The following is a 27,619-nucleotide window of genomic DNA, read 5'->3' on the forward strand; positions in this document are numbered from 1 at the left end:
CATAGCATGGAGATGGGCGGAGCCTCCGTCTCGTCCTGCCAGCAGCATCAGCTGAGCGCTGCGCAAACGGTGGCTGCTCTTGACGCGATTGCTGCCAATGCTGCCGATGCTACTGCTGCCGATGCCGCTACTGCTGCTGCTGTTGCGTCGGAATGCACTGGGGAAGGTAGCACTGGACGAGCCCATGTGTTAGCCATCGTCAGCATCATCAACATCATCACCACCATCATCATCAACAACATCAACGTCGTCGATGGAGTTGCAGCTGATGATGCTGCTCCAGCTGATGCTGCTGCTGCTGATGTTGCTGCTGTGTGCTGCGACTGGGAGCGCGGAGTACTCGGCGGACCAGTGCAGCTGGAGGGGAAGGTGAGAGGTGCTCGCAAACACAGTGGAGTTTTTAAGCCACCCACAGTTGGTTAAAAAAAAGTTTGGCGGTGTTGTTGGTGGTGGTTGTTGTAATACAGCGCTATCCATGTATAGATACCCCGTTAAAAGAACACTGCAATAATTATAGAGAGGACCGCATTTAATTTCGAAGCAGCTACGGGCGTCGGTTATAATTACCCTTCTAAGCAGCGTCGTTGTTTGAAATCGCGAATTACGTTGCGAGTGCGGTTACGAATCGCATGGCGTTCACCATCATCATCATCAACCAGTTCACTGCTGGATGAAGGCCTCCCCAAGTCGTCGGCAATCTCTCACGGTTCCGCGACGTAGCAATGAGTCTCAAATTTAAGGTGATTCGTAAGAGAGGCTGAGCCACAATCCCGTACAGGGCATTCGATCACCTGATGAGACGAACGTTTGGAGGGGGTCATTAATCGGCAGGGTATCTATAAATTGATCGCCCTGTAATTTTGGGGCAGTGTGGTATGAAAGATCTTTGCACGCGCACACGTCCACACGCGGACACGCGCGATGTTGTATACGTATGTTTAACTTCTTTCGCACCGTACGTAGTCAGCCGTGCAGGAGAGTGCAGTGCTCGTTTCCATAGGTGGTGCAAGCCCACTCTCAACTGGCGGTCGTGAGAATAATTATTGTAGCCTGCTGGTGAGCGACTGTGTGACGAATGTACTCAACCTTGGAGGGAACAAGGTACAGAAAAGGACGAGAAGCCGGGAGGGTCAGGGAAAGGGAGGTCAAGAGAAGGGGGCATCCAGATTAGTCTGGGAGGGACGGACAAGGGACATGCATGGTAAGAGCTAGGGAGGACAGGAGCATCTTCATTAAATTTCTTATCCCACTTATTTATCCAGGAAAGCCGCACTGTGTCTTGCGTCTCGAGACATCTAACACGATAGATAGACAAGCCAGGAGGCGGCTGTAGGATGAGAATATAATACAGCAGCATGCAGGCAAGAGACTGGGAGACGGGGGCAGTGAGTTGCAGACACAGCAGAGAAGTTCTGTACAAACAGACGTTTGAAAGACGAGTCCAGTGGAAGGGACGGTCAAGGTACGGCCACTGTTCGTTGGGATGTTTATTGGAAAAGTCGTTCTGTTGGAACCTCTCTCAGCTGGAGCTTTTAAAGATGCAGATAAATGTCCTTTAAAGCCAGAATCTAGGAGCCCTCCCCTGCTCAGATGCAATGTGGCACCTCATATGAGCGCGATGCTGTTTTGCAGTGGTAATGAGCACAGAGATGACGTTTGCAATTTGTCTTTTACAGTATAATGATTATATACTGCACATATTGACCGGTGGCACAGTGATACGCGCTCTGAACCTGGCGATCTGAGTTTGAATCCTGACCACGGCTAATAATAACGGTGCCGAGTGATAGCTTAACCGGTTTGGGGTGTACATCATGGTAGAGTCGATTGTTGGGGAAAAAATAAACTGTTATATTTGCATATTTTGATTGTGTGTGTGTGAGACTAAGAGAATTAGCCAGTAAGTTCGGCTTTGAATGAATTTGCTATCTGTTGCACAGTACCGAAAGCAATGTTTGCAAAGTAAAACTGTGGATTGTCAACTTTTTTTTTCCAATTCAGTCTGGCTTCTTTTAAAAGCAGTAATTACAAAACGAAGAAAAATGGTGGTGGTGTTTTTTTGTTGTTGTAATTTGGCGCGTTCGGTTTGCGCGCCCAAACTAGCCGAGGTAAATGAATTATTTTTGGTGGAGCGGCGGGAGAGCCCCATTCATTGTCTTGGCGACGGAACGGACTTTTGTCTTTAAAGTCCTGGAGACGGCTTAGAGAAGCCAAGACGAAGAATTTAATTACTGCAGCCTCGCTCGCCGGAAAAACCAATATACTTTGTGAGGGGTCCAAGGGAATGCTTACTGAAGGAGCAACGATATATGTTTCACTCTTCACGTCTCCGCATGGTGCATCAGGTGTCCCGTGGAATTCATAATCACTGTTATGATAATGGAAAAAATTATTTGCCCAGGAAAGCCTCATACTAAGTTTCAAGATTCATGTTCAGGGTTATTCTGGCATTAGGTTGTTTTTGTTGATGCCATTTTAATGAGACGTTGGAAGCCCATGCAATATGAGAAGGTGGCACTGAAAGCTCTGCACAGATGGATTAAATAACCCGTTGCACTGTTGCCATCATCTGCCTGGCCACCTCAGTCCAAGTCGACAACACATGGTATTTCAAGGAGGTCTCTTGTGCAAGTACTAGCCAGGCTCAAATCGGCTCATCTTCTGACATCCAAAGAGATTGGGTGCATTCAGGGTGGTTTGTAATGTTTATCAAAATGTGCGTTTAGAGCATAGGTGAATAGGTAAATGTAACATGCTTTGTAATTATTTTATTTTCATGTTTGTGTATTACATTGCATTCACCTTATTCAGTTTATTTCGCAGAAGAAATCTATTCTTAAATCACAACACTCAAATCAAGATTTAACACTGAATTTGATCATTAATCGAATCGCTCCAGGAAGTTGAACTGTTGCCCAATCCCCTTAGTCACTAAAACAATTCCCTCGTTGTGTCCCATCACCAGCAGCCTGATACACGAGCTAGAGAAACATTACAAACAAGAACGGTAAAACTAGCTTAAATTAAATTTTAACCGTGAATCGTGACGATTTATGGAATTGCTCCAGGCATGCTTGAACAATTACCCACCTCCCTAGCTGATAACGCTCCTGCCTCTTTACTACCAGTGGCCTGACGACATGACCCTGAGAATCACACAAGAGGTTAAAAAGAAGCCAAACAAATATAATCCATCCTTACTCAAATCAAGTCGCAACCCTGAATCACGACAACGCATTGACTCCCTCCGGGGGGTGCTTTGAACCATCACCCATGCCCCCCAGTCGCTAACGCTCCCTCTCCTCCGTGCGCCACTCCCAGCGGCCTGACGCACGAGCCTGGCTCGCGGTCCGTGGAGCAGCTCTACCTGCGCTGCTCGGAGGGCTCCATCGAGTGGCTCTACCCGAGCGGCGCGCTGCGCCTCGTCCTCAAGCCCAACGTGCCGCCTTCCTTCCCGGGGGCGGCCGCCGCCGTCGCCTGCCTCAAGCCCTCCGAGGGCTTCCGCGGCGCCAGCGTGTACGCGGACCGGGACGGCGCGCTGCAGCTCGTGATGAGCGAGCGGGACGCGCGCGCCGACAGGACGTACTGCCTGCGCGCGGCGCCCGGCCGTCCGCTGGCCATCTTCGTGCAGGCCACGCCGCAGACGGACATCAGCAGGAAGGTGGCGGCGTTTCGCTACGAGCTGAGGGTGGGCGTCGGCGACGACGGTGGTGATGGTGGTGGTGGTGGCGGCGGTGGGGCCTCCGACCTGCAGAGCTTCATCAGATCCAGAGGTAGGAGACTGTGACGGGGTCTGCCTCGCCACCCCCACCTTGCTTCCCGTCTCGTCCCCCAGCAGACATTCGTGACGTCGGTGTGCACAATTGTATTTGTAGGTCAATTTTCATTGGTGACGAGAGGTGAACAATTCAAATCAAGATTAAGTTCACTCTGGGTTCGGGGCGCTTTGTCGGCACCGCTGAGATCGTGGGGTTTAATATAGGTGTCTGCCACCCGAGGATTAAACCGGTTTCTCAGGCGTAGTGTCTGGAAGGTCTCAGACCATGCAGAAATTGCTGCACGAAAGATTATCACGTTATATTTGGTTTTTTTCTTCTTCCATTTTTGGAAAAATATTCCACCTCCCGGGGCTTGAACTTAAAGCAAGCTTGGGGATGAACAGTCTTCTCAGGGCATTGCAAGGTGTGCCCCTGGTGTGTATAAAGAGGGTTTTTGACGTGACTTCACAGGTAGTGCCAGAGCTATTGTTTGACAGGGTGATGCACTGATAACAGCATTGTTCCAAACGGCAATTAAAAAATGTTAATTTCTGATGTACCAACTTCAGCTCCTTTCGTAACAATAACTGTACTACTCTGCCGCTCCTGCCACTTTACTACCTGCACCGCACCAGACCACCTCCTCTCGGTCCCCACACTGCCTGGGTTTATCTGACTGCCTTCACCTTGGCTCATCACCCATCGTTTCTGCATTCTCCTTTATTATGAGCAGATACCTTTATTGAGTCCGAGCCTAATCTTATCGCGATTCAGAAATCCGCTTAAATTCCAGATACCATGTAAAACATTGACGAGAGCGGTGGTGAATGCACCACGGTGATACGACCGGTGCCTTGGCTCGTCACCATCGCGGTGTTCATGTTTCTAAAGCGTGCAGGGCTTGTGAGGCGAGCGAGTGCCACGGCTCGAGTATGCTCCTACCGCTCGCTCTGTGCGAAAGTGTGCAATAAAATGTTGTACTGTACTGTGTTTTACCAACTGAAAATGTGCTTTTTATTTTTCTATTATGACTGAATGAACGTGCAAATGCCACGAAATAATAAAAGTGATATTTTTCTATCAAATGTCGCATTTTTTTGTGTTTATGAACGTAAGTTTTTCAGTTTTAAGATTTATTTTTATTTTGTCCTGGTATAATGCATGGGTCTGACTGTCAAGTTCTGTAACTAAGTGGCAGCTCCATGGCTCCAGCTCCCTCCATCCCCTCCAATCCCTCTCCCCCTCTTCATATCACAGCGCCGCCCTCCACAAGGCTAATGATCCATAACTAGGGAAGGGCATTTGAGGTGCCTTCCCTTTCCCCTCTGCAGTGTTTTTTTTCAGGTGACACCATTACCTTATGGGGTTTAATTTCCTAATACATGGGTACACTTGGTTATTCGCAATTAAAAATGTTTCAGTGTTTTATTTTCTATTTTACAAGCTTAGCAGATCACTTGCAGTCAGAGTAAATGCATGTATGACAGAGAGATGGCTCGGATGGCAAAAACTTGCATCCTGTCTTTGAGCTAATACCACAGATTGCAGTGCTAAATAAAGAGTCCACCCACCCATGATTAAACCTGGTTCCAAAGTGCAGCAGCAAGTTGATGGTGTCAGCATTTTTACCGATGACTTCGCAAAAACACCATTGTATAGAATGCTGTATTCACTTCACTGGGCCATGCCTGGCTTTAACTGTGGATCATGGAATGCTATATAATTTTACAATGCACCCATAGGGAATTCAATTTCAGTGGTAGCTGAAAGAGACGTATCCAGTTTCAATGGACTCTCACCTGCCAATTGAAACCAGAGACAAAGGTCATCCATCTTACCTTCCTGCTCATACGGGCTTTTGCAGACGTCACATTTGTGGGGATGTCATCCAGGGAAGTTCTGCCAAGTAACTTCATGCACCGCTATCATAACAACAACAACGGCTTACATTTGTAGTGCACCAATAGCATACCCGTCGTCTCCGAGAGTGGAACCGATTTCTTAACCTTGTGCCTTGACTCGGGGAGAACGCTTCGGATTATTCGGTTAATGTTTTGTTTTACATGTAAAGCGGCATGAAGTGTTTTCAGGTAACACTCACCCGCTATCTATAATGTACAATAGCTTAATATCCATTAGGTGTTTTGTTGATGTTTATCACAGTTTGTAGAGCGTAGATACAAAGGTCTGTAATGTAATAGAGCCAGCAATGAAGAGCACTGATGGTAATAGACCAAATTAAAAGCGAACGAGATTCGGCAATTGGAACTTGGTGAAAGAGACGATGGGACAATGTTCTGAACTCGAGTAAGTACACGGAACAAAATACGCGAGCGATGTGTTTGCTTCCTTACAAAAATGGTAGCCAAACACGGTGGGGATGAGAGGAAAACAGAAGCCGATTGAACGCGGAAAGGGGATCGTGAAACGGCGTTTTTGAGACAGAGGCCATTCCGAAGTGCAGTGGTTGTGGAGAGGTCAGACGTGCGACAATCGTGCAGGGCCAGGCATGCCACAGCAGGACAGGCTCTGGCCTGCGCTGCGGTTATAGTGCAGCATCACTTTATTTTGCACTCAACACTGAACATCGCAGCAACGTGTGATAGACATTGCCCAGACTAGTTTCTCCGGTCGCTGCTGCCAAACGTCGATTAAAATGCACTCAAGTCTCTAGCTTTGCGTCATTGCCGCCACCTGCAGATGTGCTTTGTAAAGAAAAAGGGCAAAACGGTGCATCGCCGCAAATGCTCACGCTGCTGCTGTTGGTGGAAGAGGCTCCACGAGAAGGATCTCCAGAGAGCCCCCTCTAGAGAGGGAATTTTGACCGACTCTTCCATGTTGGCCAAACGTTTCGGAAGAGACACTTTGGCCCACCGCACGCGACCTGACAGGCACCGATTTACACTGATGGATGGGCAAGCAGCAGGGGGGTGGGGGGGGATTTAAAAACCTGTTCCATTGTTCCGACTGTCGTGCCGAGAGATTGGCATCGGCAACTTTTGTGCAGGGTCGGATCGCTGTGCTTCTTGGGAATTATACTTCACCTTGCAATTGTAAGCCAGAACAAGTGTGCCGAGTGTTCATATTCTTAGGTTTTTTTCGGTAAAGTCACGTAGGTAAAAAAATCAAAATTAATAAAAGTAAAATAAAAATAAAATAAAAATCACGACGTTTCGGAGGCAACATAAGCTTCCGTCTTCAGGTGGAAATTGATTACAGCAAGCGTGCTGTGACGGTTCCACCTGAAGACGGAAGCTTGTGTTGCCTCCGAAACGTCGTGATTTTTTTTACTTTTATTCATTTTGATTTTTTTACCTACGTGACTTTACCGAAAAAACCTAAGAATATGAATACTTGCAGTCACGAAAGCTTCAAATCTAGAAATATGTGCCGAGTGTGTTACGAGTCTCATTTGCGCTACAAAGGTGGCCAGTAGGTGACAGGGGCTTTGGATTTTTTTGTTTTCTGGATGCCCTCTTCTTTTCACACGTTATTTTGGTAATACTTCTGTGTAGGTTTTCACGGTTGTGCCAGGCAGCTCTCTGATGTGTTTTCGAGTCACACCTCATGTTGTTCGACTTGATTTCTAAAGTTTCGCCACACGTGCTGGGAGCTATCCAGCACTGTAACCTCCCCAAATCAAACACCAATCAGAGATTAGATTTTTTTGTTTGGAACTTGTCTCCATTTTGATTTGGTGACCCAGGTCACCTTTGAAAACGAGAAGTTTGGTCTCGATCGGCTTTCACCTGGGCATAAGTAAAGTGCGCACAGCACCGCAATGTGGCCGAGCGAATGAATGGGCATGGCGGTGCATGCTGTACAGTTTTATAGCCAATTGGCATTCGCTCAAATCGGCACCGCGCCTAGGATGTGCCGCTGCTGCTCCCCGTCTCAAAGGGACCCTGAGGCACAATGACGTAAGGGTTGGATGGAGGGAGGGAAGGCCACAAGTGTGGGCTTCTTAGCCCCCTGCAGGTCTCGGGAAGCATTCCAACGGCAGGGGCCCCTTCAGACATGCGCACAATAGAGACGTTCTGTAATTGTCCTCGTAATTACCGTATAAGGATGATAAAAATGGTAATTAAGGGGTCCTTGACGATTTGTAAGATCCTAGTGAGATGCCAGACGATTTATAGATAAGGGATTTAATTGTATTTAGATGGAGTGAGATGAAAGAACAGATCCAGACAACAAATGAGGGAGATTAATTTTCTGTGTTATGTTAATTAACATGTGATCTTTAGTAGGGTTTCAATTTGAGATTATATTTAATTCACCCCTATTATTCATGAATCTGAGGCCCCTTGATCTCCTTGGGACTCTGAGCTTTTACTTGGTTTTCTTGGGCCGAGCACCACCACTGGTTAGAGATGTAACGATTCACCCTACTTGCGATGAAATGGTCAGGATTCAGGGTAGCGATTTGATTCGATAACCAATTCTATTTTTTTACATTTTTCTGAAATATCCGGCCTTTCGTGGCTGGAGGGGTCAAGTGAACCCATTACACACTATATATATTAAACAAAAAACGTTAATTTCGATGCTTGTATCGTGAGCTGAAGCAACGATATCAATCGATTTATTCATGCATCGTTAGCACCCCTAGTGGTAGCTCTTGGACTTATTTCAAAGTTTTTCTCAGAAACTGCTTAAAGTGTTTTAATTGACACTCAATGTTTGTTAAGTCAAAGTGCTGCGATCTTCATTCACATACCGGGACAGCGCTAATATTTGTTGGCATTTTAGAGCCAAAATCGGAAATTCCACATCACCAAGGCAGAGGCCATTCTCACCGCTAGATAACTCTTGTTTGACTTCCCACAAAGAGGTCCTAATTTTTTGACCATTGATTGCGATAAGGCTGGTGAATCTCTGAGTCAAGTTATTTGGCCGCAAGTGCCATCCACAACTGTTGCAACAAGGTCTGATGTTAATAATGTATATTTTTAAACCTAGTAAAGAGATACGAACACAAGATGAGATGAACACAGCATGCTGGCGGTTCTCTTACAAACTTCGAGCTGTTTTAGAATCTCACAGATGTAACCGTCTAATGTTTACATAATTTGCCTTGCCCTACCCGTGGGAATTTTAGCACAAAGTATGTGCGCGTGCATAAACAAAAAATCTTGTTATTGTCTCAGAAAATTCTCATGTCAGGTGAAAAGATCCCACCGCTTCGTCTTCCGCCACCCACCTATGTTACTCGTGTAGCCGTCGGTGAGTGAAAGTCAAAACATCTTCTTAATAATCTAAAGCATTTTCCCCTTCTGAGATTGATCAAGTGAACGGTCGCAACCCGTTGTCAGTGCTGGGAACCTCGCCTTATCTGGTCACGTATCGGCGAATACGGCCGATTGGAATCTGATAATGGCCACTTCTTAAGCTGCAAATTGCAGAGCTGAAGTTTCCCGGTGTTTACTCTGCCTGCAAGAAGAATGTGGGCGATCGAGTCTCCTGGATTGGTCATTTCTGAGCCTTGAGCAGTCTGCGTGCTCACCCCCCCCACCCCCCGCAAGTCACGTGGCGGCCACTTCCAGAATTACATCGGTTCCCACGTAAAAGACAAAGAACTTAACTGTTGCCGCTGCGGGGAGATTTGAGGGCCATCTGTTGACATAAGTGGATGGAGGTTTTAACACTCGCCCAGAGCTAGAGAGTGAAATTGGCCCCGGCGGGTTTTTGCCATATCCAACTCAATGGTGTATCAGCAGCATCAGCAACTCACCGCTTGTGTACACAACAGAGACGGTGTCTGGGGACGTCAACGTAATCATCAGCCAGCCATGGTCGATATTCTGCTGAGTGAAGGCCGTCGGTATCGCTCACGAACCCTGCAATGTAATTGAAAAAAAACGATTGAAGTAAAACAATTTTTTAGCAGGTAAGGCCCAATGAGCTATACAGCTATTTTTCTAGAAGCGACCTGGCCACAAATGATAGCTCAGTGAAATGGCTTCTTACGTGGAAATGTAAAGCGGGCAAATACTCTGAAGTGCGTGTTTCTAAATGTGGGGGTACAAACCGGAGGACTCGGAGAAAAAAATCCACACGACCACGGGGAGAGAGACTTTAAACCCTTAAATATACAGCAGGCGCCAGGGTCAGAATCGAACCCACGACCTCCTGTAAACCAGGCGAGGGAGTTAACATCTCGCCTCATTGGCGCCCAAAATTAACAATCCTCTTAGGGGCCGTCCATAAATGACGTCACGCACCTGGGCGGCGGCGGGGGGGGGGGTTGAGAAATGTGACGTCACATCAAAATGCGCAACTTTAAATAAATATAGACATAACAACACTAATTGTTGTAACAACACTCCTACAACATCAGAGTGCAGCGCCACATTAAATACGCACTACAATGACAATAGTTTAAAGCATGTTTTATTTTCAAAATGGAAATATGGGTTTGGGGGGGGGGGCAGAGCTTTGTGACTTCATATTTGAGGGGGGTCTGACTTTTTGTGACGCCGTGTGACGAGGGGGGGGGGGGGTCAAAAACCGTCAAAAATCGCGTGACGTCATTTATGGACGGCCCCCTAGCCACCTGCACACAAACTGATTCAAACCCCCCCCCTCCCACCATGCAGTACATCTCGAGGCGCGAGAACAAAAGGGGAATTTGAGATCATTATTCAGTCATTGTTCTAATAATTAAGAAGATTGGTTGCTGTGATTATTATGAATGTGATGATTAAGAATGTGATTATGATGATGATGGTAGTTATGATGATGATGATTATGCATGTAATAATGATGATAATCATTAAGAGAGGGTGTATGTTGTTATGCTTGAAACATGATGTGATGATTAAGAGCATAGTGATATTAATATTGATAATGATTATGCTGGTTATGATGATGATGATGATGTTAATGATGTTGACGATGAGGCATACACAGAGTAGCACCCAGTTCGCCGTTTCTTTGTCCACGTGTGAGCTTGTGCCATGAGTGTCGGAGTCAACTGGGTCTTCCGGCACCATCACACAAGTCCCTGGTTGGGCCAAGTACAAATGTGAATAGGGGCAGAAACTGTACGCATTGTATATGTAGTGTAAACACCTTTGATTGTTATGAATACAGTGGAGAGATTGTGAAAGGATTGATCACATTGTGTGTTTACAAAGCATTACTATATCCATTTTATGAGTTAATCATAACGCGGTGCCTCAGCCTGTGCGTGCATGAGGTCATGCCTGTTACTGTTGGTCTGCGGGTTGTTTTTGTTTCCTGCCAATGCCAGTCCATTGTTTACTGTATATATTCTTTACTGCAAATACTGTAAATAGAGAGTGAGTGAGTGGAAATATTGAATTAATACCCCTCAATTCTTAAATGTACGTTGTAAAGCATTCCTTATTTCTCCCAACCAAAGGAATGTGGAATGACCATTACTGGATGGAGGGGCCATCACTGGATTAGAGCCCTCGCTCGAAGCTCATTAGAGCAGAGACATTTTTATTCTGCTTTATTGAGTCATGAGACGTTTCAGAAGGGCCCTGTGTAGTTATATGTTTGAGTTCTATTTGGGTCCTCTGGTTTCTTACCAGAAGTGCTCAGCTAAGAGCCACTCGTGCTCAAGGGTACCACTCAAAAGTGCACACAAACACGCCAGAAACCCACTTGCTGTACTGCCATCTTCTGCAGCACAGGACGATCCGTGCGTGACCCACCAGCCACTGCCTCCATATGAGCATACAAACGCTTACGTTACTTACTCCGACAGCCGGCGCTGCATGTGCTCTTAGCCAATCACCAGCCCTCAACCCCGTCCTTCCTCCCCTCTTCCTAGCTCAGCGTTCTTCATTGCAAGGCCCGCGGGCCACTGACAGCCCCTGGTGGCCTTTAGTGCGGCCGCTGACGCGTGGCTCCCTAACAATGCACAACTAGGAAACGCACCCCTTGCAGGCGGTGTGGCGGGCCTCGCACTGATATCTGATCGGCGAAAGTGGCCCCCTCAGAAAGTTAGTGAAGAACACTGAACCGAGCTCGTTGCTTGGGCCCTTCTAGCCCATGGCACTCCGGTGCATTTGCACCGCCTGCGCACTCGATAGCTACGCCACTGGGGCATGCACCACCATTCCCCAGCACAGTGCACGTGGAGGGTCAGTGGGTGAGAAAGTACAAGGGCCTGTTTTGGCTGAGAATCCAAATACCTTGATAGCGCTCACGTCAGATTGCTTGCACCTGCTGCGGATATTTGAAAGTCAAGGTGGTGGGTGGTGTTTGTGCAGTGCCAAAGGGCATAGTCGCGGCAAGTATTGCAACTGGGTGCTGGTTTCTTGCCGTGGCCTCCAAGCTGCCCACACAAGTATGCCCCAGATGCATAGTAAAAGTGCCACTTTCTATCCACTGCTGGATGAAGGTCCGGTGTTGCTGTCGTTCGTTCGTCTCCTGCACGTGAACTGATCGCATCTCTGTTGTGTGATTACTCGACAATTCATAGTTGTTTGAAACATTGCGTGGATGGGCAAATGAATAACAATAAAATATACACGGGGACAATTCACACAATGTGTAACTCTTGGAATGGCTCGACAATGGACGCGTTTGACATTCTTCCAGCAGTTTAAACAAACGAGCCCCCAGCTGACCGGCCGAATTAATGACGATAGTGTATCTTTGTTGGAAACACTGACCGGCGAACAAAGGCGATGAGAAGAAAATAGAATATTAACTTTTTTTATTGTGCAAAAAAAAAAGAGTCTTTTGTCGGGGCGGGATTTAAAAGAGGTTTTTTTTTAATTCCGTGGTGGTGGGGGTAGCAACGGGACGGTGCATGGGGGCTGGTGATGGTCGGTGGTGGGGGGGGGGCGGTTTTTAGGAGATAAAAAAAACCCAACATAAAACATTCTTGCGGTGGCAACCCCCAAACGGGCACAGCTGTGAAGTGTCGGCCACGAGGATTGTTTGTGTCGGCATGGCGGGCGGTTCGCTGGCCGGGCCACAGCTGGCCGTGGACAGTGGCCAGACCCTGGAAGGATGCTTACAATCGAGCCAGCCCCCACTCCGCCGCCGCCGCCTCCTCCTCCTCCTTCCCTCCTCCGCAGGTCGGGCGACACGCAAAGGAGCGGGAAGGGGTGGTGTGTGTGGCTGTTCGTAGAGAGAGAGGCGGCGGGCGGGGGCTGGGCTGGGCTGCCCATTCACAGATAGAGAGGCTCGACGCGTGATGAGGCACAGTCGCAAAGGGCTGCGTGGTCGCTCATGCCGGGAGAGAGGCGGGCGGGGGGGGAGGTTTGGAAATGGAAACCTTCGAAGAGCTGCGAGGCTTCGGTTGAGTGGGCCCGCGAGGAGTTCGCTTTTGCTGCGTGTGAATTATGTAGCCCAAGTTGGGAACGCTGCGTATATACATAATCTAGAAATTACTCTTTAGGGAATGTTAAATACATTAATTTACCACTGCTCCACGAAGGCCTCCGCACGCCGTGTCGGTCCAGGGGAGCTTTTATTGACCATACTTCACCATGCCAGTCAGTCCACGTTTGTGAAGTGGGTGGCCTAGGACCACTTCATGTATCGCTTGCCCAACTGGTATTAACCTTGGCCAGAAATTTAACTCCCAGAACGACGTGTGATCGCTTCACCACTGCTCTACTGCCCCCGGGTATGTGTGTGTGTGGATCATATGTAGTTAACAATGACACGGTTTCCTGAAATTACAACAGTGGATTCTTTAATCCATGTGTGGAAAGTTTTAATTGTGGGCGGGTGCACGCTTTCCTCACACACAGAGCCATCACTCATGGATGGAATTGGCAAAACATGTGAAAAGTTTTTAATCAATAAGCAAACAATTTCTCCTACACTTACCCGTCTCTAACATAAAACGTATTTCTTATACAACCCATCAGCCACACGGTCTTCTGGGCATCCATAATTTCAGCAGCATTGTTTCAAGACCAGCAAAACTCTGGAACCAGTTTTGACATACGGTGTCTTCCTGAGGGGAAAAAACGTTCAATAGACTCATTCAGACTTTCAGTTTTGAAACTTTTGAACTGTGACATTTAGTGATGCACAATGGTTGATGTCGTCGTTCTGTAAGTGTTACGTTTCAGGTACTCTATTGTGCTACAAGCGTATGGATTGAATTCTGAATTAACCTACACGTAAATCTTAACCCATGATTTGCCGTGGGAGTTTATGAAATTGGGAACCACTTTGCGGAAAGCCAACAGTGGTTCTACGTGTAGTACTTACGGGGGCCAGGACTACACGTAGAATGTGTTCTATGTATTCCTATTTGATGGGGGCACCCTAGTGATGTGTAATTTCCATCAACGTCTCAGGACCACCTACGACGATGAGTGCCACGCCACACACTCAATTTGAGCAGGCGGACACATTTGGCAATTTCTGGGCTAATTATACTCTGAGAAAAAAAAGCTATCCATGAACAAAAGTGAGAGGTCGGGGGGGGGGGGATATTTCTTATTGTGTTCTTTTACTTAACACCTTCGGCCTAAAATGCTCTTACCAAAGAAAAGGCACGGATCGCGGGACGATCTTGATTCCGCCGAAGTGTCCCATGTCTTTTCGTCACGACAATGAGTCCACAAGTGACGCATTTCTCAAAGGAATCTAATTAAACGCGGGTGGGGGAAATTTTGATGAATTGGATGTTAATGAGGCAGATTATGATTATGAGCCGAGCCTTTTGTGAGTAGAATGGCCAGCTGAGCCGCGGCTTAAACTGCTCTCGGTGTGCAGGCTTCTTTGTGCCTCCAGGCCCCTTTGGCATCCATGTCCCGTTCAGCGGAAAATGAGCAGGAATCCGCGAGTGGAGTTTTTGAGAGAATGGATGGCCTGTAATGCCCCGCAAAATGGAAAAGCACGTTAAGAATGGTCATGCTGTGTATTCTTTTTTTCACTGTGAACATTGTTTTATATATAATATATTTTGTGGTCAGTTCGTGTAATAGCGGAGAGTGCGTCTGTGCCAAAAATCTGTGTAAGGGTGGCCAAATAAGTGGTAAATGCCACGTCAATGTTTGTTTGTATTGTTCTATGATATTGTTGGTAAAACACGGTACGGTAAATATCCGTGGTGAAAATGAAAATGTGGTAACCGTTTAGGCTCTCACCTATCATCACTTTAGTGACTAAAAACATTTAACCACTCGCTCGTATCTTCCACACTGTCATAAAAAAAATACCCTTACTCATTGTTTTTCTCCTGCCTTATGAAAACCAGCCTGATTTGCTCTTTCAGTTACCTACGGGAAAGCGAGCCGGTGGTTAATTGTGGGCTTTGTTGAACGGTTTCTTGTTGAGAAAACAGCAGTATTTGGTTTCAAGGTCTCTGTCAATCACGCTGGTAACGTCTCCCCCGTTTCCCTCTCCCCAGTGGCATGCAGACCTTGCAATGACACGGAGCTGCTGATGGCTGTCTGCACGAGCGACTTGGGTAAGAAGCCTTATTTTACTACTGCATAGGTTTTTCGCGGTTGTTGCCGGCGCATCTCCCTGGTGTGTTCTCGGGTTGTGCCGCGCATTGTTCGGCGTGATGTCTGGTGTTCGCTCCGTTTCAAAATTAAGTTTTTGAAGAAGCTCTCGGCAACGTGGAGCGGACGTCGGACGCCACGATGAATAAACGCGTGGTACAACCTGAAAACGCGCCTGAGAAGTCCCCTTTGTCCACCCGCACATGGCCATCTCCGCTGCACTGTGTTTTCTAAGCCATGTGTGAAGGCTCTTGGACATGCCTCCTCAAGCCGTCGCCATCTATCAGGGTCTATGCGATGCATCATCCATCTACCACTGGCACACGGGCTCACTTGGTCTCCCCACCTCCGTGGTAGACGTCCTCTCCGCGCATTCCTTCCCTTGGCGGCCACAGGTTCGCTGTAGGTGAAGCTCTTTATTTGTTTTGTCATCGCGGGTCACTTGGGGTGTGGAGACTCCACACAGTGCTGGCCCAGTGGACGGAGCTATTTACTGTTTGCTAAAGTAAATATTGGCCTCATGCTCTTGTTTGCCTAAACCTTGCGACATCCATCAGTATCAAAGGTAGACTTTGTCAAGAGGCCACGATGTGTTCAGAGGCTTCCTGCATTTAATTGTGCTGAATATTTTTGCCCTATTTGCATCAGACTCACAGCTTGGCCCTCCACTAGGAAGATCATTTAATGTAATTACACTTCGTACTTTTAAAAAGGTCAACGTGTCCCCCTGCTTTAACGAGCGTTGGGTCGAGTGCACCTCCGTGGGCGACCCTGAGCCAGTGGTGGAATCTCCGCGTTTCCCACGGCAGGGACCACTCTCTCCGTAGGAGTCGCCCAATTGAATTCCCACAAATCGGTACTATTTTATAGACGCCGAGTTCAAACTCGCAACCTTCCAACTGTGTGTTGGGCTTGACTGCCACAGCGCTGCTTAACGGGATTCACTATTCGTTGCTGAACATTACATAACGGCACAGCCATAGCGTTCGGCCACATCTATGACCAACGACTGAGGCGCTAGGGTTCGGCAAGAAGCTGCGGTAATCTCTGACGGTGCGTAGCCCCTGGCTTTTGTTTCCGGCAGGAGTGGGAGTCCACTGGAGCCTGTCCCCTCCCCTGTGCCTGGATGATCGTAATCGCGCCGCTTGCTGAAAGCACTCGGCGGCCAATCTCAGCAAACACTTTCCCGCGGAATTTGACAAAGGGCAGTTGCACCTTTACCTGGTCACCTCCATGCATAGCTCGTGAGGAGTGCCGAGAGAATAGTGGAGTGGCTTTCTCCGAGGTTGGCGGTGTGTTGTTACATGGGGCTGTCGTGTCTCACCTGAGATCGATTCCCGGTCACAACTAACATCGGTGATGGCAGGTATTGTCCGGACTGGTCCTCCACCCCCATTCAACAGCCCGCACTGGCCAGGGTGGTGAAGTATGCTCAAACAACCCCCATGGCTGACACCAAATGGGGAGGCCTTCATCCAAAACAGTGGATTGACTGCCAGGTGTAATTTGTATTCTCTTGATGTATAAGTCTCGTGCTAGTGCTCATAGAGTGTTGAGGCTGAGCCTAATGTGAAGAACAAAAAAGATAAGGGTATAAACATTTATCCATGAAAAATATAAAATGTTTTTTTCCCCAGACCCCATCAGCCCCACGGCCTTTTGAGAGTGCATAATTTCAACAGCATCGCATTAACATAAGCAATGCTGCAGAAATGATGCACTCCCAGAAGGCTCATGGGTTGTGGATAAAACATACTTTATTTTTGTGTGGATAGACAAAACAGTGTTTGAAGGAGACATTATCTGCTTATCGCTTTTGTTATTTATATTCTCCAAATGTATGCTAATGATCACGACCCGAAACAAGTTTGTTCCCGTGTATGGTATCAGCCCCTTTTGTTCCTGGAGATGTTATCAAACACTTTCGTTGTTTAAACACTTGTGGGATGCTTCCTCTATGTCTTATTTGTTCAAGGTGAATTGCCCCAGTAACATTTCCGCCATTGTGGTGTCTTATCGGAGCCATCTCGACCTCTTCTGGAGTTGTCCCTCTTTGTCCCCTGGCTGGTAAGCTGATATCAAGAGCTGATATCAGTAGTGGCGGTTTGGATGGGCCCTGGTGCAAGGGATGACATGGAACCCTTGCCCTGTCCATTTTTACCCACTCTACGTAGTCTGGCACTTGGGCTGTGGGTTCCAGTGTTTAGTTTGTTGTCCTTCCCCGAACTTCCGATTTAGCTTGGTTGGCTACGTGCGGTGCGAAAGAAGTTCAACATACATACATACAATCCACTTGTCCTACCTGCTCACTTGGTAGCTAGGCCATTGGTATCGGCAGCTAAGGCTCAACCAACTATCTTGTAATGTCCGACCATCACCTGCTAAAATTTGTATCATGCATGGAACTGTACCCAGCACTGTGGCAAAGATAGTTGGGAGTTCAAATCCCTGTTGGGGGGTCGAGCCCAGAATTTCTCGTGGTTAGACTAAACGAGTACAACTTTGTGGATAGTCCGTGGTATTTGCTACTTGGATAGACTCTGTCTGGAGCACAGGCAGTGTGCAATTTCCAGTGGTGCTGAACACGACTCAGTGAATTATTGGACCTTAGAGACTTCACTCTTAATAATCATTACACATATATGCGCGCCAAAACGTTGTGTCAGCAATTTGAAGAGAAAAACTTTAAACGTGTTTTAAATTGGGAGTCAGCCTACCTTTCAAAGGACCCACACTGAATCGACTTGTTAACGACTTTGCACCTTTTTTGGTGAGTGACCCTGCACATTACCGAGCAAAATTGACCATCAACGGAAAAAAAAAAGATCTGCTCACCTGTGAGGTGCGACAATCTCTTTTCTTATGTCCGAGTTTTTAAACACCAGGGTGTAAGCGATCTGTTGAAGATTTCCCCAAGAAACCTGTCTCCCACCATCCCTTCACCGCTCTCTCCCGACTTTCCGTCCCCCATCTTTCTCCCAATTCCAGTGCACGCCGACGGCCCCGTTGGCCAGTGAACACTCGTAACTGCATTGGGCTGCCGCCCGGTGCATTTAAGCGCTTGTTCACAAACGCAGCTGCGCCGCCGATCCCTGTGCACACAAAGACCCGAGTAGCGAAAGGCCCTTTGTTGAGGCCTTGACTGGCTGAAAAGCCTGTTTGGGCTCATGGCTGACGGCACACAATGGGATGTGTCGCCTGTCAATGACTTTTTGGCTTTTTCATAGGCTAATTTTTTATTCATTAACTAAATGTTTAGATGTTTAATGTTAATGCTTCAACTAAAAGGCGACTGAATAAGTGACTCGAGCCCCGGGCTGCAAGTGACGACACAAAGTGATCATTATTTTATTTACTGATGAATGTTAAATGCACTTAATTTTCAAATTAAAGTTAATTGCTGTATAAGTGACTTGTTTTACATGTAACTATTACTATTGATTATGCAACGCTTTGCTCGCTTTGAAGATAATTAACTAACGCAAGTGAAACTTTTTTTAATTAAATATCAAATCACTAAAAACAAAATAGTTAGCGTTGTGTAATTTTCCTACGGTAAAAACAACAACATTCTCTATATATTTTGAGAATGCTTATAGAATTGGAGTAGGAACAGCAGTAAATTTTGTCTCAAAGCCAGATCACATATTCCTATCCCATGAAACACTCTTCGCAATTTTTCTCTTCACAGCTTTTTAGATAATAAACTAAGAGAAAATTAACCCTCAAGGTGTGCACACAACCAGCCAAATGCACAAATACAAACTATATAATAATTGTAGGCACCATTATCAGTAGTTGTCATACATAAGCACTGGTTAGTTTTTCTTCTGCTTACCCAGCCTGCAAAGTGGTATTTAATTGTTCAGAAGTTGGGTTAACACCTCTTATCCCAGTTCTAATTGTAGGCATGGAGAAGCATTGTAGCCTCAAATAAAGCAATTAGTTGAACCCGATGGTCATCTTTTATGCAGTTGTGGGAAAGCTTAACATTTTTTGTCCTTCGTCAAAAAAAGAAGAAGATGGTTTTGTATTTGTTTGGTGGGCAAAACACAGCCCCTCTTTCTTGGCCCATCTGGGTGTTAACCGCCACTGTTTTGCTGCAAGAAAAGGGGGCCGAACGGGTCGTGATCAGGAGGAGTGGACGCTGATCTTTTTTTTTTTCAAACTCCACGGATGAAACTGTCTTGTCTCTTTGTGGCTGGGTGTGGACGATTGGAGAGGAGTTGGGGTTCGGCGGCCGATTTAGCGAGAGGAGCATAAGCGGCCGAGCGGCGATGGATACAATGATCCACCCTGTGAGGGGATGGACCGGCGGGGGCTGAAGGCCATTGCCGGCACAGACCCGTTCTTTTATACGCAGCCGTGCGTCCCGTCCCAGAATGAGCTTGCCGATGGCTGCTCATGAATAGATGGGGCTGGCAATGAAGATTCTCACCAACAAAGGGAAACTTCATGGTTTTGCACGTGAAGAGAGGACACCAGGGCCCGCATTGGACACCATAAGCATCACAATCGCGCATTGTGGCACGCACAATGTAGGCGGGCATAAAGGACAGATTTTTAAACGTTAAAAGTTTTTCGATAGCCCCAGAAAATTCTGGAGCCCAAGCCTTTGTGTTGATGTTTTGGAGAAAGCTTGCGCTTCCCCGAGTGGCTCCTTTTGGGTCACAAGTATCTTCGTAAAGGGCCATCACGAATACTCGGACTTTCAAGCGCAGGCATCTCAAGTACATAAATCCATCAACAGTAGCACCACACAGCCAGTAGCACCACACAGCCAGCTGCAAAAGACCAACGTAACGACGCGTGGAATACACGACGCGTGGAATACACATATGGGTTATGCGTGACACAATATTTGTAATAAATATAAAAAAAGTAATTTAAACTAACCACTGCTTCTAATTCCTGAAAGCATTTAACATTTCTTTTCGTTTTATACTGGTGTAGCAGACCGATATGCTTGTGCAATTTAATGCAACTACTCCATTAAACAAATCCCGTTTGGTAGGGCTCGGCAGCTTGTGTCGTTTGATTGATTCAAAGGCATTTTTAAAAATAAATGAGCAGTAATGAATGAGCTCTGTGTTAAGCAGGATGGGTAGATGGTGACAGATGAACCAATGGACAAAGGTGGGCGTGTGACGAGAGTAGCGCTGCGTTTGCGACTTTGGCCTGGTGCTTGTCCGTTGGGAATCGGTGGTTGTGGGATTTTGTGGGAGAGTTTGGGTTCAGTTGCATTAGCAGCAGACGAGAGGCGGGGGGCAGTACATCGGTGTATTGGTGTGATGGGATTGGTGGTGACTTGTGTGTAAGGTTGTGTGTTAGAGCCGGGTGGGGGGGGCACGTGAATGGTGGCCCTCCCCGAACGTTGCCGACACTGTTTCTGGTGGTGGGCTTGGGAAGGTGCTCGGAGCCTGGAGGCCATATGGCACCCCCACTTGAGATGCAGATTGGCGTGTGTGTGGCCAGAGGAAGCCCATAATAAACTCAATGATGTGAAAAGCCCCAATGGGTGGCATTGAAAATTGAGAGAAGCTGCCAACAATTGGTCCGCATGATTAATTACTTTTTGTTGCATTGAACTCTTATTCGCAGTTTGGCGTTTGGCTCCCAATGGTTGTGGAGGTCGGTTGTCAGGAATAAGACTTATTGTGTGCCTGACAGTTAGCGTTACAAAAGTCAGACTAAAAGTGAAGCGGATTTGCATTAATACACCCACATGTGTACAGTAAGGCTAATTACGCAGAGGTTTTAGATAATGGCAGAGCAGTGTCACAGTGGTTAGCACTACGCTATGAACCTGGTGATCCAGGTTCAATTCCTGGTGACGGCTATAAGATGCGTGGCGAGCAATACCTGAACCGGTGCTGGCCACCTTGACTGACGGAGCATTGAAAGATAATCCAGCAGTGGATTATTTTTTTATGGATGAGTCAAAAATCAAAGAGCCTCCTTGCTCAAAAATACAATGGAGCAATGCTCATCTCTATGCGTGTTACCGAGGCAATGCCAGAAACCCCATATTCTCATGATGGGGACGACCAGTTTGACAAAGAGGTTACCACCATCGGCTCTCAACAAAAGTGGTAATCGTTTTGAACAACTCCAGAGGGATTATAGATTGTCGATGATGACTGGGATTTGAACCCACGACCTTCTGCTTGCGGTGCCGCAACCACAATGTGGTGGCACGGACGGTCCCGCTTCACGGCAACGTCCACCCGATGGCGGCGGAACAGCTGGGGCTGTAAATCCTGATGAGCCCAAACAAAGGCGTGTCCTTGTCTGGGCTCCGTGAAAGGCTCCTGTACCCATCGCCCGTTTCGTTCACAGTGCGCACCTCCTTCATCGCTGCCGACCATTTCGGTTTAAAATTGGTCACGTTTTTAACCCTTTCCGAAGTTTCAGGGTGGGTGTCCTGTTCACCGCCAAATCTCGGAACGTGCAAGCGGTTCGGCATTAGGTTTATTTATAGAGGCGTAGCGCTGTTGTTTTTAAAAGGCATTGTACTCACCGCAGAGAAATGTAGGGACACGAGCGCACTCTGCCAATACCTTCTGCCAAACTGTGCCACACGCTCTCCCGCCATGGCCTTGTGGGTGTCCCGGTACCGAGAAAGTTATTTTATCGTCAGTTTTCCTTCCAATTCCGGATCCGGAAGAAAAACTGATAACATACGTCATCGGAACGGGAAAGGGTTAACATGACGGAAACGTTGATGTGAACGCGCAGTATATTTTATGCATTTAATACAAGCTGAGATGAAAAATGCTATATGATGCAGTGTTGCTTTCACCTAGTTATCTTCATGTGCAGAATCCCAGGGCACTTTGCCATTAAAGTGCAAACATCCATTGGCCAATAAATGCAGTAAAAATTCGGCAATTCAAACAAATAAGTTTAACATTTGAGGATTGATCGTGCCAGTACAGTTCCTGATGTGACCTGGAATAGAGTTCGAGAGGCAGTGAGGATAACGGCTCGAGGCCCTCGCCCACCCCTGAGGGTGCGAGTCGAAACATAAGGTGTCAAAAAGTTCCTATAATTATAACAAAAAACTCAAGACCACGAAAATCCTTGTAAGTAGTAATCACAATAAAAATGGTAATATTGTGATGAAATCAACAAATAAACAAGACAGGACAATACAATTGAGATGAGCAGACATACCAGGCATTCCATGTGAGACACTTGAATTTGATCACATGCTCAAATCACCACGATTCATTGATTGACTAGGGGGATAAATAATTAACTACACAATAATAACATATTCCTTTACTTCTCTGAACGAATAGATAACCCTTACACCTTGCCTTTTCTGTACGTCTTGCAATCCCGTCACACTCAATTTGCATCGCAACGCAATTGCAACGCACAGCGCGCGCGCGCACACTGTCGCGACCCTTGCGTTGCTGACTCGCGTGCATGCCCTTTCCTTGTGCGCCTGGCCCGCTCCGCAGTGGTGAAGGGCTTCATCAAGTCGGTGACTCACGACCGGGCGCACGGCGAGTCGCGGGTCGAGGTCAGCGCGCTGCACGTGCTCCGCCAGAAGGACCAGGTGTTCTCGCCAGTGCGCGGCGGCGGCGGTGGCACGGGGCGCACGGGCCGGGCCATGGGGACGCTGCGGACGCCGCTTCGGTGCGGAGTGCGGCCCGGCGACGGCGCCTTTCTCTTCACGGGCAGCCTGCACTTCGGCGAGGCGTGGCTGGGCTGCGCGCCGCGCTACCGGGACTTCCGGCGCGTTTACCGCGCGGCGCACGCGGCGCGCCGCCACCTGTGCGAGGTGGACGTCGACTGAACAGCGGTCGTGGTGGCACGGCACGACGCGGAATCATCGCGGCCGCCCCCACCTCCCACTGTGCCGGTGGAGGTGGTGGCGGCGGCGGCGGCATCTCGATGGCTCATGATGCTGGCTGCAGGTGGAGAGAAACTCTGCACTGGGTTTTCCAGATGCAAGTGAAGTATGCTGCTGCTGCTGCTGCTCTATGCGGGTGATGGATGTCATGGAATGCGGAGGCGGCATGCGATGATAATGGACTCTCAGCAGAGGAGGGTCTCTTGGAGAGACATTACGTGGCCTTGAGATTAACCGTCCGACAGAGGGGGCTTTGATGTACCAACACTCAAACAGTACAGTTGCTCAGTTTCAACTCCTGAATGTGATGACTGAAACCTGATAAAAAATAGCAGGGTTAAGGAATCATATATCCACAGCAGTTAAAATGACACTGGGCAATGACCAGGTATTGACCATGGCCAGTTGCCTGAACTGTTAATGAGCGAATCAATGTTGAAATATTGAAAGTGTATATTTCTTAACAGAGCTGCTTCTGAAGTCAGACATGATGATTCTTATTGGGTTGTCTTTGTCCACATGAGTGAAAAGTAAAATTCAGTTGAAGCTTCCCAATGGTTTCGTTGGTCGAGCTGAGAGTTGTTATTGGGAAATATTTTTTTGTTTTGTTCCAAACAAAAAGGACGTGTTTCTAATTCGTCTAAATACATTTTCAACAAAGAAGAAGAAAACACAAAGAGGTCATTGTCAGTGATTCGTTTCGATAATTGATCATTAATCATGAAGCTGTGAGATTGGTTTTTGCTCTGTTCAAAGGAGAAGCATTGGAACAGCTGGGCCATTAAAATCACTTGGAGGGCCTTATATAATTAATCACCATGATTTGGCGATTGATGCGATTTCTATTGCTAGCCGTAAGGCAGTAACAAATTGCGCTGAATTGTAAACGATGCTTTTCACGTCCCAACCAAGGAGCTGCGTTCTGGGCGGTACATGCCCTGGCGTCGACTGACCGTGCTAATAGTTGTAATTATTCTTGTTTTTGGTCACTTTGTAAAGGTGTCACATGGAAACGTTTGCACTAGCCCTTGGGGAAAATACGTAAAACTTTGGGCTAATTTTGAGCCACGGAAGCCTCACGCACATACTGATAGCTTTTTTTACAGACACGGTGTGCTTCATTGTCACTCTCGGGCCAATACAAATTAGTACCACTTTGTTGCAAAGCAATAGTGGTTGTCCGATGCATATTCCAGCCACTGCTATATGCATATAGAATTGGCTTAGTTCTGCCATTGGACGTTGAGGAAGGCAGACACTTTTGCTTTTGAATTTTGAAACCCATGGATGTGTGTACCTCCCTCCATGTTGTCTTCCTTGGAGTGGCTTTGATTCCTGTAGATGCCCACTGCTGTCTCTGAGGCACACCAAAACAACCTGCTGCTCCAGAAACTATCTGGCCATGTCGATAATTTGTTGGTTATAGGTCACGGGTTGGTGGGTCACGTAGACTTTCACTTGTGCATGAGACTCCCAACTTCTTGCAGGTTTGCAAGGAGGTCTGGCGATAGCAGTACAGCAGAGGTTTGAAACCTATGTCAATGGATTTTTAAATCTGCATTTCCCTTTCCACCTACAATACGCTCATTAAGGATTCGACATTAAGTGAAACGGTGTGTGAATAGAATTCAACTCCCAACATTGAAATGTCACTCTCAGGCTCAGAGCCATTGTGGAGAATTATCGCAGGAGCGGCTGGTCTCAAGCGTGCCAGGTGTTGGGTTTTAAGCCCCAAGTGATTGTGCTCAATATATTTTGGATCAGGAGATATATTTGTACAAACCTCTCTTCCATTGTACAACCACTGTATAATGAAGCTTGTACCAAGGTCGTGCCTAGTCAACAACCCAACCCAGCCGAGGAGGCTCCAGGCTGTTTTTCCACTGCAGAAGACGAGCCGTGCTGCAGACGTCACACGCAAGGAACGAGTCACGATGCATGCAGATGACGTGCGCGGTGGTCGTGTCCCCACAGTGTACTGACTGACAACATACGCAATGAACTCCTTAACTTTCACTTTGGGACTTGAATACTGCGCAAGCCTGTGTAATCAACAAAACATTTGGAGGTTTTTTTTCTTTCCCCAAGCTTGACTCTGAAATTTTGGTCGAATATTTTTTGTTCTCATTCCAATGACAGTCACACACCTTATTGCATTGAGGTTTGCTGTGTACATGTGAATGAATGCAAATGCGTGCGTGTGCTAAATCCAGCTGCAATCAGACGGGCGTTTGACACACGCATAAGTGTTGTTGTTCTTAATTCATCAAACGAGTACGTAACCGTCTTATGGAATATTTTTGTAAGTTATTTCTTTTCACCCCATCCAGTAATATGTAATTTAATCAGGGTTGGTGGTGTGCAGGATTATATGGAGTTCTAAATATTAATGAGAACCGTGAAATAATGTTAACTCAATCAAAACACCCTGCATTGAGCTTGTCAGCATTAATTCTAGATTTGAAGCTTTCGTGACTGCAAGGATTCATACTGTTAGGTTTTTTTCGGTAAAGTCACGTAGGTAAAAATAAAAATAATAATAAAATAAAATAATAATAAATGAAAATAACTCAATTAAATCACAAATTTAGCTGTGACGGTCCCACCTGAAGACGGAGACTTGTGTGCCTCCGAAACGTCGTGATTTAATTGAGTTATTTTCATTTATTATTATTTTACTTTATTATTATTATTACCTACGTGACTTTACCGAAAAGAAACTAAGAGTACTTGTCAGCATTTTTGTATTATTATGAAATGCACTAGAACAGTTGTGACACTGCCTTTTGGTTATATGTGGATAGCCTGTAATTAATGCAACGTTTTAAATGTTTTTTTTGTTTCTGATGCACATGTTTGCTTGTCGAGTCACACGATAGAAGGCCACAGATCTGCATGGTATACGGGGTTATTCAGTAAGGGTGCAGAGTTGTTGTTTTCGCATTTACTGTACATTGTGGAATTTAAAAAAAAGTTTATTTCAAAAGAAAATATGGCAACGCTTTGGTGGCCTTGTTTTGTTGGCGGACAAACATTTCCGCCTCTTGTCAATTTTGGTGGACAGCCACCAAGTTGGCACATGCAGTTAGGCAATTTATTCCCACCGCATATTGGCAAAAAAACCCCGACATTTCCTCCAACAAATTGCAGTAAGCAAGCCCTGCGTTCAACCCACGTGGTTCAGTTATTGCATGAAATTCATGTTTAACAAAAAAAAGACGTGATGGCAAGTGACGTGTTACAATTGCCATGCTGTTGTAACTGGAAAAACCAAAGGGAGGGTACACGGAAATCTTGTATTATTACACCACTATCAGTATGTGCACAGATTACCATTACATAGCCTGTACTGGTTGATTGCTTTTTGTAGTTATATAAAATGTATTTAAGTTCTAAAATTAATTTTAAAAAACAATTAAATGGTCGGAATGACCACGTCAGCGAGTGCAGCAGGCAATGCAAAAAGTTCACAATCACAAAGAAGATAAATGTACAAGTATCAATTAATCACGTAACATTTCGTTAAAAAAAGTTAAATAGAATGTTTCGGTATATTAATTCTAAAACATTGGGTAATGAGCAGTCAGTGGCTGAATAACTTTACTCTCAACACTGATCTCACCTCGGTTCATCTATTTTCACTGTGTCTGTGTTGGGGAAAATAAATAGTTTATTGTGACCAATGATGGGGTCCTTGCTGAAGCAGTTATTTCTTTTCATTGTTGGCTGTTTTGGCGAAGGTGATGTGCAAAAAGTATGAAAAATGCGTACGTATGTATGTTGAACTTCTTTCGCACCGTACGTGGCCAGCCATGCAAATGGAAGGTGCGGGGAGGCACAACTTGGGCTGCTTAGATTAATCTAAGACAATTATTGGAAACAGCTCTAGGGGTTGTTTTTGTGCTGGCTAAAGCTGTGTGTCACATGTGCTGAATTTATTGTACATATGTTACTTTGTAAAAAAAAAAACCCAAAGCAAACTTGTTAAAAGTGTCATATTGACACATTAAAGAAAGTGTACATTTCTATAATTTGTACAAATTTATATACCTGTTGTCTTGTGAATTGTTGTAAATGTTGGAAACAAATCTGTATGTATTGTCCTTTTGATTTTTTTGTTTTTTTTCCTTCAAAATTATGCTTTAAAAAAATAAAATATATGAATTAAATGTATTTCGTGTCTGGAACTCGTTCCCCCAAAATTCAAGCTACCAAATGTCTGGGCGGCTCAACAGCGACACACAAACTCAACCACGAACTCCACAAACCAACGGGGGAGTGGCCTCTCACGCTGGCCCCGCCTACTGCTCACAGGCCCCGCCCACTTATCTGTCTACCACGCCCACTCCGCTGCTGGCCCCGCCCACTCTTCGTCTGACACCGCTCACTCCACTGCTGGCCCCACCCACTCTTCTACTGGCACCGCCCACTCCGCTGATGGCCCCGCCCACTCTTTTACTGGCACCACCCACTCTGCTGCTGGCCCCGCCCACTTATCTGTCTAACACGCCCACTCCGCTGCTAGCCCCGCCCACTTATCT

At 46.6% G+C, this 27,619-nt stretch overlaps 1 protein-coding gene across 1 annotated transcript; it reads left to right on the forward strand.

The window, feature by feature from the left end:
* Positions 1-27,231, forward strand: METRN (meteorin, glial cell differentiation regulator). The gene is made up of 4 exons (XM_078856593.1): positions 1-369; positions 3,322-3,773; positions 15,118-15,177; positions 22,684-27,231. The coding sequence occupies exons 1-4, from the start codon at positions 254-256 to the stop codon at positions 23,019-23,021; spliced, it is 966 nt and encodes a 321-aa protein (XP_078712719.1). The 5' UTR covers positions 1-253; the 3' UTR covers positions 23,022-27,231.
* Positions 27,232-27,619: the final 388 nt, after the last annotated feature.

The sequence above is a fragment of the Lampetra fluviatilis genome, chromosome 5 (genome assembly GCF_964198595.1).
Source record: "Lampetra fluviatilis chromosome 5, kcLamFluv1.1, whole genome shotgun sequence".
Lineage (NCBI taxonomy): Eukaryota > Metazoa > Chordata > Hyperoartia > Petromyzontiformes > Petromyzontidae > Lampetra > Lampetra fluviatilis.